The sequence below is a fragment of the Anomaloglossus baeobatrachus genome, chromosome 3 (genome assembly GCF_048569485.1).
Source record: "Anomaloglossus baeobatrachus isolate aAnoBae1 chromosome 3, aAnoBae1.hap1, whole genome shotgun sequence".
Lineage (NCBI taxonomy): Eukaryota > Metazoa > Chordata > Amphibia > Anura > Aromobatidae > Anomaloglossus > Anomaloglossus baeobatrachus.
In genome coordinates, this window is record NC_134355.1 from 118,645,983 (window position 1) to 118,660,460 (window position 14,478).

The 14,478-nt window shown below is 50.4% G+C and overlaps 1 protein-coding gene across 1 annotated transcript in view; it reads right to left on the bottom strand.

Annotated features, from left to right (window-relative positions):
- Positions 1-4,208: 4,208 nt before the first annotated feature.
- The window catches only part of POLR3F (RNA polymerase III subunit F), a 47,950-nt gene continuing 37,680 nt past the window's right edge, over positions 4,209-14,478 (bottom strand). Inside the window, exon 9 of the mRNA XM_075338105.1 lies at positions 4,209-5,085. Coding sequence (XP_075194220.1) covers positions 5,008-5,085 — 78 coding nt within the window. The 3' untranslated portion in view covers positions 4,209-5,007. The remainder of the gene's footprint in view (positions 5,086-14,478) is intronic.

Sequence of the window (14,478 nt, forward strand, 5' to 3'; positions counted from 1 at the left end):
TGGTCTGAGTTACTGGTCTAGACTGCAATGTTTCAAGAATTTTAGACATAGTCATAGACAATCTGTCAGCAAAAGCTGCAAACTCCGTTCCTGTCACCTGGACAGCATTCACAGGTGGTACACCCTGGGTCACGTCTAGCAGAGGCCCCGGCTGTGCAAGTGTCACAGGGGCCGAGCACTGCACACAATGGGGGTCAGTGGAACCTGCCGGTGGAGCAGCCCCACATGCGGTACAGGCAGCATATAACGTCTGTGCCTTGGCACCCTTGCGTTTTGCGGACGACATGCTGTTGCCTCCTTGTAATCTAGGAGGGTATATAGCCGAGAACACCAGCGACCGTACAGTGTCAGTATTTGCAAACACAAAATACCAGGTACACAAACGGCACAAGTGGGGGAGAGCCCTTGAGGGCTGCTTACCGCCCGCTGAACAGCGGGTATGAGGCCGTAGAATCCCGTGTCTGGGTCTCCCCGTCTCCCCTCTGCAGCTCAGCGTGCAGGCAGGAATGGCTGCCGGCGTCCTGTGAAGAGGGGCGGACCGTGGGCGTGCCACAGACAAAAGTGCGGGAAACTGCGTCCCCCTGTGCCTAGTGTGAGGGCTGGAGTATGTAAAAAAGACTCCAGCCCTCAGCGCTGAAGCTCTGTACAGCGTCCCTCCCTCCTCCTGACTGGCAGGTGCGGAGGCGGGCACGAGACGAACTAGGCCGCAAAAGCCGGGGACTGTAGTAATAAGCGCGGCCGAGATATATGCATGGCCAGCGCGGAAGTCCCCGGCGCACCACAAGTCCCAGCCGTGTCACAGTGCGACTGACCCCAGCGGCCGGTGCGACCGTTCGCCCTGGTCTACCCACTCAGCTGAGCTGTAGTGAGGAAATGGCACAAGCGCAGCAGCGCTGATGTCCCCGGCGCACTAACACACCCAGCAATGCTGCGGTGTGCGCGCGTATGCACGGGGACACAGAGTACCTTGACGGAGCAGGGCCATGTCCCTGACGATACTCAGCTCCATATCCAGCGGCTTCTCCAGGGGCTGCGGATGGAGCACGGTCTCCTGTGCCTGGAGACCGGTAAAGTCCCACTTCACCCAGAGCCCTAATGGGGGTGGGGAAGGAATCAGCATGTGGGCTCCAGCCTCCGTACCCACAATGGGTACCTCAACCTTAACAAACACCGCCGACAGAAAGTGGGGTGAGAAGGGAGCATGCTGGGGGCCCTAGTATGGGCCCTCTTTTCTTCCATCCGACATAGTCAGCAGCTGCTGCTGACTAAACAGTGGAGCTATGCGTGCGTGTCTGACCTCCTTCGCACAAAGCAAAAACTGAGGGACCCGTGCTCCCACGGGGGGGGTGTATAGCCAGAAGGGGAGGGGCCTTACACTTTTAAGTGTAGTACTTTGTGCGGCCTCCGGAGGCAGTAGCTATACACCCAATTGTCTGGGTCTCCCAATTAGGAGCGAAAAAGAAAGTAGAATTAAGGTAAGTACTTCTTAAAGCAAGTTTAAACTTTCAATAAACAGCAAAATGATCCTTTAGAATTAGATGATCGTGCTGAAGCTGCTTCACATCTCTCCCCTATTTATCACATGTGCTGTGTTGTGCACACGCTGCAGCCGGCAATAAGAGAGTCTGCAAGAGGGACATGCTGGAACTCTGATTGGCAAAGGGAGAAAATTGGTTATTGCGGTCAGAACCCCAAAAATTGATTCCATCTTGAAGATATGTGCTGGAAAAGGGGCAATTGTCGATCAAGCCACTCAGTGGGGCAGCACTTCTTTAATGATTGAGCAATTGCTTGAGCTGAAACCCTTTGTTGTAAACATGGTCAACTCTCAGGTAACACTAAATGGATGTCAATGGACACAGGCGTCTGAACTGAAGGAATTGCTTCATCACCCATTTACAGTGACTAAAAAAATTAGAAGCTGAGGATTCAACTCCGGGCATTTTCATAAAGGAGTGGAAGAACTTGCTGTGTTCCCTGTTCAAAAGAGGAGGTTTAATCTCAGATGGCATTGCTGCTTCAATGAAAGGGAGAGAGCCACTGCTATTAGAAAATATAATACTTCTGGCATCTGTGTATCTGGACCCAAGTCATGGTATATTGCTGGATGATCAATAGCTTACTAAAGGAAAAGAAGCTCTGACAAAAGGTAGTGGTTAGCATGAGCAGCTACAGGACGGCCAAAAGCAAGAGGAGTTGGGTCATCCAGTGCTACTGCTGCTGTATCTTCAGCTTTATCAGATGAGGAGTTTAATTTTAAGAAGTATTTGGATGACATGGAGCAGCAAAGCTTTGCCACAGGGAAAAAGATTTCACTCCCATAGCAAACAGATTGCCCAGATTTGAACAACATTTTTCAGTTGCTCTCAAAACTGACTGAGCATGAAGCAATTCCTTTATACCCTGAGACTGTTAGGGGCACTTTGCACACTACGACATCGCAGGTGCGATGTCGGTGGGGTCAAATTGAAAGTGACGCACATCCGGCGTCGCAGGCGATATCGTAGTGTGTAAAGCCTTTTTGATACGATTAACGAGCGCAAAATCGTCGTAATCGTATCATCGTTGTAGCGTCTGTTATTTCCATAATTTGGAAATGACCGATGTTACGATTTTGTTCCTCGTTCCAGCAGCATCACACATTGCTGTGTGTGAAGACGCAGGAGCGAGGAACATTTCCTACCTGCGGCTCACGCCAGCTATGCGGAAGGCAGGAGGTGGGCGGGATGTTTACGTCCCGCTCATCTCCGCCCCTCCGCTTCTATTGGCCGCCTGTCGTGTGATGTCGCTATGACGCCGCACGACCCGCCCCCTTAATAAGGAGGCGGGTCGACGGCCAGAGCAACGTCACAGGGCAGGTGAGTGCATGTGAAGCTGGCGTAGCGATAATGTTCGCTACGCCAGCTATCACCATGATATCGCAGCTGCGACGGGGGCGGGGACTATCGCGCTCGGCATCGCAAGCATCGGCTTGCGATGTCGTAGTGTGCAAAGTGCCCCTACACACTACGACATCGCTCAAGTGATCTCGTTGGGGTCACGGAATTTGTGACGCACATCCAGTCGCTTTAGCGATGCCGTTGCGTGTGACACCTATTTGCATCGTCGCAAAAACGTGCAAAATCGCTCATCGGTGACATGGGGGTCCATTGTCAATTATCGTAACTGCAGCAGTAACGAAGTTGTTCCTCGTTCCTGCGGCAGCACACATCGCTCCGTGTGACGTCGCAGGAACGAGGAAGCTCTCCTTACCTGCATCCTGGCCACAATGCGGAAGGAAGGAGGTGGGCGCGATGTTCGTCCCGCTCATCTCTGCCCCTCCGCTTCTATTGGGCGGCGGTTCACTGACGCTGCTGTGACGCTGAATGAATCGCCCCCCCTTAGAAAGGAGGTGGTTCGCCGGTCACAGCGACGTCGCAGGGAAGGTAAGTCCGTGTGACGGGTCCGGGCGATGTTGTGCGACACGGGCAGCGATTTGCCAGTGTCGCACAACCGATGGGGGCGGGTACGCACGCTGGCGATATCGGTACCGATATCGCAGTGTGTAAAGTAGCCTTTAGAGATGTTGACCATGTGGTCACCGCTATGCCACCAACCCAAGTTAGTTTAGAGAGTTTATTCGACGGCCTTAAAAATCATTAGGTCAGATTTGAGGTCATCGATGAAAAAGGATCTGATGGAGAGGATACTATTTTTCAGAACAAATTCATAGACTGCACAAATCTTAAGCGGGCTTTACACAGTGCAATCTCGCTAGCGAGATCGCAAGCGATCGTACCCACCTCGTCGGTTGTGCGACACGAGCAAATCGCTGCTCGGCGTGCACAACCTCGCTTACCCCCGTCACACGCACTTACCTGCCCTGCAACGTAGCTCTGGCCGGCGATCCGCCTCCTTTCTAAGGGGGAAAGTCGTGCGGCGTCACAGTGACGTCACACGGCAGCCGTCCAATAGAAGCGGAGGGACGGAGATGAGCCGGACGTAAACATCCCGCCCACCTCCTTCCTTCCACATTGCCGGTGGAGGCAGGTAGGAGATGTTCCTCGCTCCTGCGGTGTCACACACAGCGACGTGTGCTGCCGCAGAAACGACGAACAACATCGCTAATTAGGAGAGAACGATTTTTTGTTTTAGGACGACCTCTCCGCGGCAAACGATTTTGGCCGCTTTTGCGATCGTTTTAGGTCACACATAAGTGTCACACACTGCGATATCGTTAATGACGCCGGATGTGCATCACAAACAACGTGACCCCGACGATAAATCATTAACAATATCGTAGCGTGTAAAGCCCGCTTTATTCTGTACATTTCTGTTGAAAACTTTTTTTTCCCCACTTACTGCATAGTGTATTGCAGATTTACAATTTATTAAAAGGTTTTTTTAAGGTTCTAAAGTTGTATTCCAATTAATATATTTTATATCTTCTATCTAATCAGCTTGATTATTGCATCATCATAATGATTTAAAGCCTGATGTTATTTTACTACAGTAAATTTATCACAAACATGAGTCATGTATGAGGGAGTCGGAGTTGTGGAGTCTGAATTACGGAAATTGAGTAGTCAGAGGTTTGGCTTACAGACTCCACAGCCGTGATTTAAAAGAACATGGTGACAGGTAACTTTGGAAGGACAGTAAGTAGTTTTTACCATGGACTCATATAGCCTAAGTTAGGAAACCTAAGAGCCAGCGTGAACATAATATGTAAATTTATTAACACTTATTTAACAAGCAATGACAGGTATTCACTTTGCAAATAAGATTTAAGGAATATTTTCGGATATTTTCTTCCCATGCCAATATTTCAATAATTCTAGTACCAGTGAAGATTGGAATGAATTAAATAAAACCGCATTGCTCCTCAAATGAAGAATCATCATGATGAAGGTCTCAGCAAATACCAAATATAATAAAATATTAAAATAAATATATGCATTAGAGTCTGTGCAGTGTAATGCTGCAGTCAGTGCTGATCCTTCCATCTTGACTATCATTAGATTTTCATTAATATTCCAGCCACTCCGTCATGTATATACAATTAGATGGCGATATTTCACCACCTTCGTGACAATCATGAAAAACCTAAAAGAAAAAAAAAAAATAAAGCTTTTAGTAAAACCGCTTGAGAGATGTCTTTAATCATTTTTTACTAAAGGGGTATTTTAGCCTAAAAAAGTTATGTATTCACTGGATAGGTAACTTCTGTCCCATGTTCTTCTATGGACACAAAACTGCAAACTGGAGAAGCTGAGTGCGTTGAATGACGATAGCCATATGCTGCACTCAGCTCTAAAGGCTGCCACTAACATTAGATGGTTGTTGGCAGTACATTCGTTTTAAGGTCAACTATCTCTGCCAGTTCTCCCATACACAGAAGTGCTCCTGTGTTCTCTGACTGGTGATGGCTTATCTCCTGGAGAAAATACAATCCGAAATCGCACATGCTGGATCGATATCTCTTACAACAAATTTTCTAAAGGCTACTTTACACACTGCGATATCTGTCCCGATATCGCTAGTGTGGGTACCCGCCCCCATCTGTTGCGCGACACAGGCAAATCGCTGCCCGTGCCGCACAACATCGCGCAGACCCGTCACACATACGTACCTGCCCGGCGACGTCGCTGTGACCGGCGAACTGCCTCCTTTCTAAGGGGGCGGTCCGTGCGGCGTCACAGCGACGTCACTGAGCGGCCGCCCAATAGCAGCGGAGGGGCGGAGCTGAGCGGGACGTAACATCCCGCCCACCTCCTTCCTTCCGCATTGCGGCCGGGAGGCAGGTAAGGAGAGCTTGCTCGTTCCTGCGGCGTCACACGGAGCGATGTGTGCTGCCGCAGGAGCGACGAACTACATCGTTACTGCTGCAGTAACGATAATCGAGAATGGACCCCCATGTCACCGATGAGTGATTTTGCACGTTTTTGCAACAATGCAAAATCGCTAATGCGTCCGGATGTGCGTCACAAATTCCGTGACCCCAACGACTCCGCATTAGCGATGTCGCAGCGTGTAAAGCCCCCTTTAGGCTCGCATAAATATTAGACTAATAGTCGAATGGTAGCCCTGCTGCTTCATTCAAGTCTACGACACTGACTTTAAGCCCGCCACAAATTAAAGGGAACCTGTCACCGGATGTTAATAATACCTAACGGTCGGTGCAGAGCAGGGCAGATTAAAGTGCGCCTGCACAGGACCTCACTGTCGGCTAGTGTAGATGATGTAGAACGCGTCATCCACACTAGCTTCAGAAGGAGGACAAAGATGGCCGAGAGAAGAGGCACGAGACCTGGAGAACGGAGACGCCCATCCGATCAATCTGCTCCGCATCGACTGTTAGGTAAGTATTATGAACATCCGGTGACAGGTTCCCTTTAATACTTGCAGATATCGATTGGTTCGGCCGCCGACATTAATGTGTCGGGAAGCTTAAGTCACTATGGTAGACTTGAATGAAGCAGCAGGGCTACCACTCATCTTACCCCATCCAAAATCTTGTGGCCAGAAGAGAACACAGGACACAGTACCTTGTTCTGGTTATCAAAGGGGATCCCAACATTGTTCTGTTTTAAAGGGTCTGTGTCAGCACAGAATGACTGTTCAAACCAAGTACAGGCACTCGGTGCATTATGGCGGAGCCAATCATTTATATCCACCATCCTACATCCTATCTGCTTGTTTTCCATCTACCTCCATCCTTCTCTAACTCTATGAAGAGAAAGCTGTTAATTAGTGATCAGTGAGCACTACCATGCTCAGGTGCTCGGTACTCATAGTGAGCACTTGGGTGCTTGAGTCGCGCCCATCTGAGTATAATGAAAGTTAATCGGAGCCCAAGCATTTTTCTAGAAGACTTCTCAGAAAAATGCTTGAGTCCTCCAGTGACTTCCATTATACTTGGGTACTCGAGTTGCGCCCATCCGAGCATTCAACTGCTCTTAATGAATACCGAGCACCTGATCATGGTAGTGCTTGCTACACTACTGTTAATTAAAGAAGAGGGGAGCGGAAACAGAGAAAACAGGCAGATGAGGTGGATATAAAATGATTGGCCCCGCCATTATGCACCGAGCTGGACTGGGTTTGAACAGTGATTCTATCCTGACAGAGTCCCTTTAATATGTTGGAGTTTTCCTCTGAGACCATAAAGTCCCTATGCAACTGCAAACTCTGCATCGCCTCTAGTCACAACCAATATGGCCATTATTACCGGAAATACAAAGATTATTAGCCCGTTATCCTAGATTACTGAACTCTAAGTAATCATAAAGTATGGAAACCCTTACAGAAGTTTTATGCATCATCTCTCACATAATTCTGCCCTAACCATGAAGAGCCTGATAAAGAAAAATAAAAAAAGAGAATTTTGTTACTTACCGTAAATTGTTTTTCTTATAGTTCCGTCATGGGAGACCCAGACCATGGGTGTATAGCTACTGCCTCCGGAGGACACACAAAGTTACTACACTCAAAACGTGTAGCTCCTCCCTCCTAGCATATACACCCCCTGCTAGCCAGACCTAGCCAGTTTAGTGCAAAAGCTGAAGGAGGACATCCACCCACAAGAAGAGACAGAGGGAAATCCGGAAGAACCGGGATCTCTGTCTACAACAATAACAGCCGGTGAAGACACACGGAACAAGAAACCTGCCAACAGGCAATAGGGAGGGTGCTGGGTCTCCCATGACGGAACTATAAGAAAAAGAATTTACGGTAAGTAACAAAATTCTCTTTTTCTTTATCGTTCCTATGGGAGACCCAGACCATGGGACGTCCTAAAGCAGTCCATGGGTGGGAATAAACAGACAACTGAGAAGCAGGAAAACCCAACTTCACAAATGGGCGACAGACGCCTGAAAGATGCGTCAGCCCAAGCCCGCGTCTGCCAAAGCAAGAGCATGCCTTGGATAGAGCTTTGAAAAAGTACGCAGACTAATTCGAGCTGCAGTCTGACAGACCTACTGAGCCGTAGCCTGGTGCTTGAAAGCCCAAAAGGCACGGACCGGTCTGATCAAATGTGCTCTGATCCCCGGCGGGGAAGGCACTTGAGTACCTTGTAGGCCTCGGAAATGGCCGACCTAAGCCAACGAACCAGGGTCGGCTTAGATACCGAGACCGCTACGCTGACTAGCAGTCAGTACCAGAGAGAGAGGTGCACCGCCTAATAACGGCGGTGCGAGACACATAGATCCGGGGCGCCCGCACCAGATCCAGGAGATGCAACGCTTCGTCAAAGCGATGAACAGGAGCCGGACAAAAGGAAGGCAGGAAAATTGCCCCGGATAAGGTGGAAGCAGTAACCACCTTAGGGAAAAAAGTCCGGAGTCGGACGGAGACCACCTTGTCTTGATGCAAAAGACCAAAGAAGGGGGTGACTCAGAGAGTGCAGCCAGAACTCCCTGGCGGGAAATTATAGCCACTAGAAAGACTACTTTCTGTGAAAGATAAAACAAAGAAACCTCCCTAAGAGGCGCAGAGGGGGGTTTCCGGGAACCGGGAGGACCGGATGAAGGTCCCAGGGTTCCATAGGCAGCCGGAAAGGCGGAATGATGTGAGACGCGCCCTTAAAGGAGCGCACCGGAGCCAGCCGGACGATACGCCGCTGGCACATACTGACAGAGCCGAGACCTGTCCGTTATTGAGGGATAGTCCTAGCTGTAGACCGGACTGTGGAAGGGACAGGAGGGTCGGCAAGGCTAAAAAGGTCCAAGGACACCTTGGAGCTCGAGTCATAGCGGAGATGACTTCAGGAAGGATACCAGAAGTCGCCAAGATCCAGGACTCAATAGCTACGCCGTCAATCTGAGAATCCAGAATTCTGACGGAAAAAACGGACCTTTGAGAAAAGGTCTGGACGGTCCGGAAGATGCCATGGCAACCCAACGGACAGAAGGAGCAGGTCAGGATACCAAGCCTGCCTGGGGCAGTCTGGAGTAAGAGAATGACCCGACGGCCCCCTCTTTTTTTTTTTTTTTTTACTGATCTTGCGCAGGACTCTGGGCAAGAGGTAGAGGCGAAGCTGGATCAAACATGAACCAGTGTGTCTACTGCAAAACCTGAGGATTGTGGACCACGGTTGGACAGCTGAAATAGTCTGCCTCGCAGTTTTGACATCTAGGATGTGGGCTGCGGATACGGTGGACTAGGAGTCCCTTGTCCACTGAAGAATGTTGAGGCGCCAAGATTGCCAGGCGGCTGAGTGTCCCGCCCTGGAAGTTGACGTAGGAAAACGCTGTCACGTTATCCGACTGAACTCGAATGTGCCTAGCCGCCAACAGATGGTGAAGGCTTAGAGAGCTAGAATACAGCTCTGATTTCCAGCCCATTGATCTAGAGGGCTGATTCGGACAGAGTCCAAGCGCCCTGCGCTCCGCGGTGGAGATATACTGCTCCCAAGGCGGAAAGACCAGCACCCTGGTGAGGATCACCCGGGACGGGGCCAGGAAGGAGCGTCCCTGAGACAGAGTGGCCGAAACCACCACTGCAAACAAGCCCCCGGTCAGTGGCAAAGCCACCACACCGTGGAAGGAGGGAGTTCACGTGTACAGTGGAAAACATCCAGTCTCAGAGGACGCAGGCGGGCAAGGAATCGCTTCCATTGACGCCACCGTCTGACCAGCACCTGTATTTGGTGTCTGATAGAACGACGTTGACCGCCAGCGGAGGGACTACTGATCGACTAAGAACAGAATGACAAGCCACCCGAATAGGTTAGAGTGGCGAGAGTAAGCGAAGTACTCTGCTAAGAGTCTGCACTGGATGAAGCCCTGAGAAGAAGGCCGTCCAGGGCAAACGATCACTGCCAATCCCTAGGGGTGCAGGACCCTAATCACAGCAGCCCCATGAGAATACTCGATGGGCCGTGGCTAACCCCAAGGGAAGAGCCACGAATTGGACCACTCTGATGGCAAAACGTAGTCAACGCTGGTGTGAACCTGCGATTGACCCCTGCAGAAAGGCATCTCTGATGCCGATGGCTGCTAGGGAATCTCCTTGGGTTCTTGATTGGTCCGGTGAAAAAAACACACGGAACAAGACTGAGACTCCATGTGAAAACGCCACACCTGACCATGCTTGAAAAGCTAAAGATCCAGGCCGGAAGGCACCGCCCTGTTCGGGGACTGGAAATAGATTTAAACAAAAATCTCAGAACCGTTCCCAGTCGGGAACCGGTACAATTACTCCATTGGCCTGCAAGAAATGCACGGCCTGTGAGAAGCCTTGGAGCCGGGAGGAGGTGACAGAAAAAATCTGTTTGGCGGGTGGACAGAATTCCATCCTGTAGCCATGGGAGATATAATCCCGCCCCCACTGAACGGAGACGTGTTAGAACCATACGTTGCCAAGTGGAGAGAGCCTGCCACCGACCAGGAGGAGGTTGGCGGCTAGATAGCTCGGAGGAAGCTGACTAAGTGGCAGCATCTCCTGCGGTCTTCTAAAGACGCAGCTTCAAGCCAATTGGTTCTATGAACCTAGGCCGAGCTAGAGGACGATCAGATGGAGGAACGGAAACCACCGAAACCTCAACTGATTCCTGCCCTGGACAGGTTCCCTGGTTTAGGTTTGTGGCAAGGAAGAACTCTCCTCGCCGAGAGCTTCCTAAATTTCATCTAGTTGGTTCAGAAGAGACTGGTCCCACCAAAGGGGAGCCCAGTAAGGAACCTCTATAAAGGCATCTGCCTTCCATTTCCGAAGCCACAGGAGCCTGCGGATAGCGAGGAAAGTAGCCAAGACCACCGCCGTGCGGTGTCCAGCATGGCAGACTTGGCAGAGGATGAAAAGACTGAAGTCTGGAAGTTCAGGCAACCGTCTTGGGCATAGAGTCCCTGTGAGGGAATGCATCTCCTCTGAGGAGCCATCAGCCACTGACATAACGGTCCGGGCTGAGCCACCTGAGGTGAATGAGCCCACCTCTTGACCACCATTGGTGGACAGGGGAACACAGTCCTCAGAATCACGCTTCATGGGAAGCGACTGTCAGAGCGGACCCTGGGCTGGTCACAGGGGCATGAAAACTGGAGTGGTTTAAGGAACACACGTTGTGTTCACCTAGATAAGGTAACTCCGGCGGATTGAGGTACAGTACAAAATTAATGTACCGTGGGATCCTTATAGAGGTGCCGTCAGCCACTGATACAACTATCCGGGCTGAAAGTCTAGACACCGGAGTGGCCACCCTTGGCGAATGAGTACACTCCTTGACCACCTCTGATGGGAGGGGGAGACAGGCAGCAGAACCCCGCTGTGGGATCTGCAGGACAGGCTGCGGGCTTGGACGCAGCGGGCTGAAAACTGGAGTGGTTAAGGAACACACTCCTCGTCTTGTTAAAGGTATACTGATGCCTTTTGCCAGCGGGGAATACTCCCCTGATACAGGCGGATGGAGGTCCAATACAAGTATAATGGACGCAATCCAATCATTCGCATCCGTGTCACCTACGGACGGATCAAAGTACCTAAAGCAGCGTCCGAGCCCCTGATAGAGACATCCTCCTCGTCCAGAGAGTCAGCTCGTATCGGAGCTGCGGGACGGGGAGGACAGGGGACCCTGCGTCTCCCTGTCAGGAGGACGGGGTCTGTGAGCTTTGCTGAGCAAGCAGAAAACGCCCTGAGAAGGGGGCTGCATGCTCAGCAGATGCCGGGACAGCCGACCCCTGGAAAAAAAATTCCCCCAGGGGTCAGCCACCGAACCCGGAGCAGCTGGAGGGACCATGAATGAGCCTCCAAGCTGAGGGGCCACAGTGGTTATGAGCTCGCCGTACGAGCCCACCAGCAGTGGATAATAAAAACAGCCTGCAGCCTCGCTCTGTGAGACCTGCTGCAGAGGTGGGGGGCTCTGTCTAGAATGTCTAGAATACTCAAGACAGGGGTTCAGCCTGGGGCGACTCCAGGCTGAGGCACCACCACATAAGAACCATTACAGTATGGCCGGTTCAGGCAATATAAGCTTACATGCAGAGCATGTAGTGTACAGCCTTGGAGCTTTGCTCCTAGTGAGACATGCTGCTGAGGAGGAGGTTCTAAAATAAAGAATTAACTCCTTCAGAATGCCCTGATAGTGTATAAAAAGTGCACAACCAGAGGTTGTGACTTATCAGGCCGCTATTGTGAGTGCCCCCCCAGGTTCCAAGCCTGGACCCCCAGATCCACTCCCTCTGCACTGCAGAGCAGCCAGCGCCGATCAGCGTACTAAGAACGCTGAGAAAATGGCGCTAGAGCGAGGGGGGAGGGCGGGGGTTAACCCAGGAGCGGGAATCGGAGGGCTAAGAAGATGTACAGGGGAGGGAATCATCTCCCCAACAAGGAGTGTCCTCCCCTGTGCAGAGCGGCGGTTGGGCGGCGCTGCAGCGTCCCCCTGCATGACTGACATGCAGGGGAACGAAACGAAACTAGGCCGCGGCTGAAGCCGGGGCCTAGAGTTATGCATGCGGCCGAAAATCAGGCATCATCGGCGCGGTACACAGTAAAAACCGTGGAACCGGCCGGAAACACAGTAAAAGCAGCATTATCAAAGTCAATCACTGTCCCCCCAATAAAGTGCCCCACATTGCAGAAGGACCCTCTGAATAACGTCTCTATACTTAGCTTTGAGACGCAGGGTCCAGTCCCTGGTGGGGTGGGGGTCCAGTGCTCCGTCCAGCAGGGTCCTGCCAAAGGGCTGCGGATGGAGGCCGGTCTCCTGCAAGGCAGTGAGAACCGTGTTGGCTCTAACTTCAAGCCAGAGCCCCTAAGGGATGGTGAAGGAGCGCGGCATGAAGGGCTCTTGCCCTGAATCAACCTTAACAGCACCGCCGCCAGGGGGGTGTGAAGGGACATGCCGGGGGTCCAGTGGACCCGCTTTTCTTCCAAATCTGTAGAAAAAATGAAAAATCAAAAAAGGATGCATGTGTGTGTGTGATCCTCCTGACACAAAGCATGAAACTGGCTAGGTCTGGCTAGCAGGGGGTGTATATGCTAGGAGGGAGGAGCTACACGTTTTGAGTGTAGTAACTTTGTGTGTCCTCCGGAGGCAGTAGCTATACACCCATGGTCTGGGTCTCCCATAGGAACGATAAAGAAAAATATATATATATATATATATATATATATATTTTGGTATTGCCGCATTTAGAAAAGTCTGATCTATCAAAATAAAGAAGACATTGACCCGTATGTCAAATGCCATGAGGAAAAAAAAAAGGCAATAAATAAAATGTTGTATGCAAAATATCAGATCGTCATGCAAAACTCAAGGCCCTCATTCAGCTCTTTGAATGATTAAGAAGTTGTCTGATTTTGTTTTTCACTAATAAAAATTTAAAAAAAACTACACTTGTTTGCCAGTGTAACAATTGTACAGACTTGGAGAATTACGTTGCCAGGTCATTTTTCCGTCACAATGGACATTGTAAAAATAAAACTGAAAAACAATCAAGGTGGCATTACATTTACAAATGTAATTACAAAATTACATTTTTTTGTTTTTTAATCATTCCATCGTATATGGAAAGGTTTTCAGAGCATTATGTGGTAAAGAAGGGAATTTTGTTTACTTACCGTAAATTCCTTTTCTTCTAGCTCCAATTGGGAGACCCAGACAATTGGGTGTATAGCTATGCCTCCGGAGGCCACACAAAGTATTACACTAAAAGTGTAAAGCCCCTCCCCTTCAGCCTATACACCCCCCGTGCTGCTACGGGGTCATCAGTTTTGGTGCAAAAGCCCGAAGGAGGAAAAAATTATAAACTGGTTTAAAGTAAATTCAATCCGAAGGAATATCAGAGAACTGAAACCATTCAACATGAACAACATGTGTACACAAAAAAACAGGGGCGGGTGCTGGGTCTCCCAATTAGAGCTAGAAGAAAAGGAATTTACGGTAAGTAAACAAAATTCCCTTCTTCTTTGTCGCTCTATTGGGAGACCCAGACAATTGGGACGTCCAAAAGCAGTCCCTGGGTGGGTAAAATAATACCTCGTAAGAGAGCCGTAAAACGGCCTCTTCCTACAGATGGGCAACCGCCGCCTGAAGGACTCGTCTACCTAGGCTGGCATCCGCCGAAGCATAGGTATGCACCTGATAGTGCTTCGTGAAAGTGTGCAGGCTCGACCAGGTAGCCGCCTGACACACCTGCTGAGCCGTAGCCTGGTGCCTCAAAGCCCAGGATGCGCCCACGGCTCTGGTAGAATGGGCCTTCAGCCCTGAGGGAACCGGAAGCCCAGCCGAACGGTAAGCTTCGATAATTGGCTCCTTGATCCACCGAGCCAGGGTTGATTTGGAAGCCTGTGACCCTTTACGCTGGCCAGCGACAAGGACAAAGAGTGCATCCGAGCGGCGCAGGGGCGCCGTACGAGAAATGTAGAGTCTGAGTGCTCTCACCAGATCTAACAAGTGCAAATCCTTTTCACATTGGTGAACTGGATGAGGATAAAAAGAAGGTAAGGAGATATCCTGATTGAGATGAAAGGGGGATACCACCTTAGGGAGAAATTCCGGAA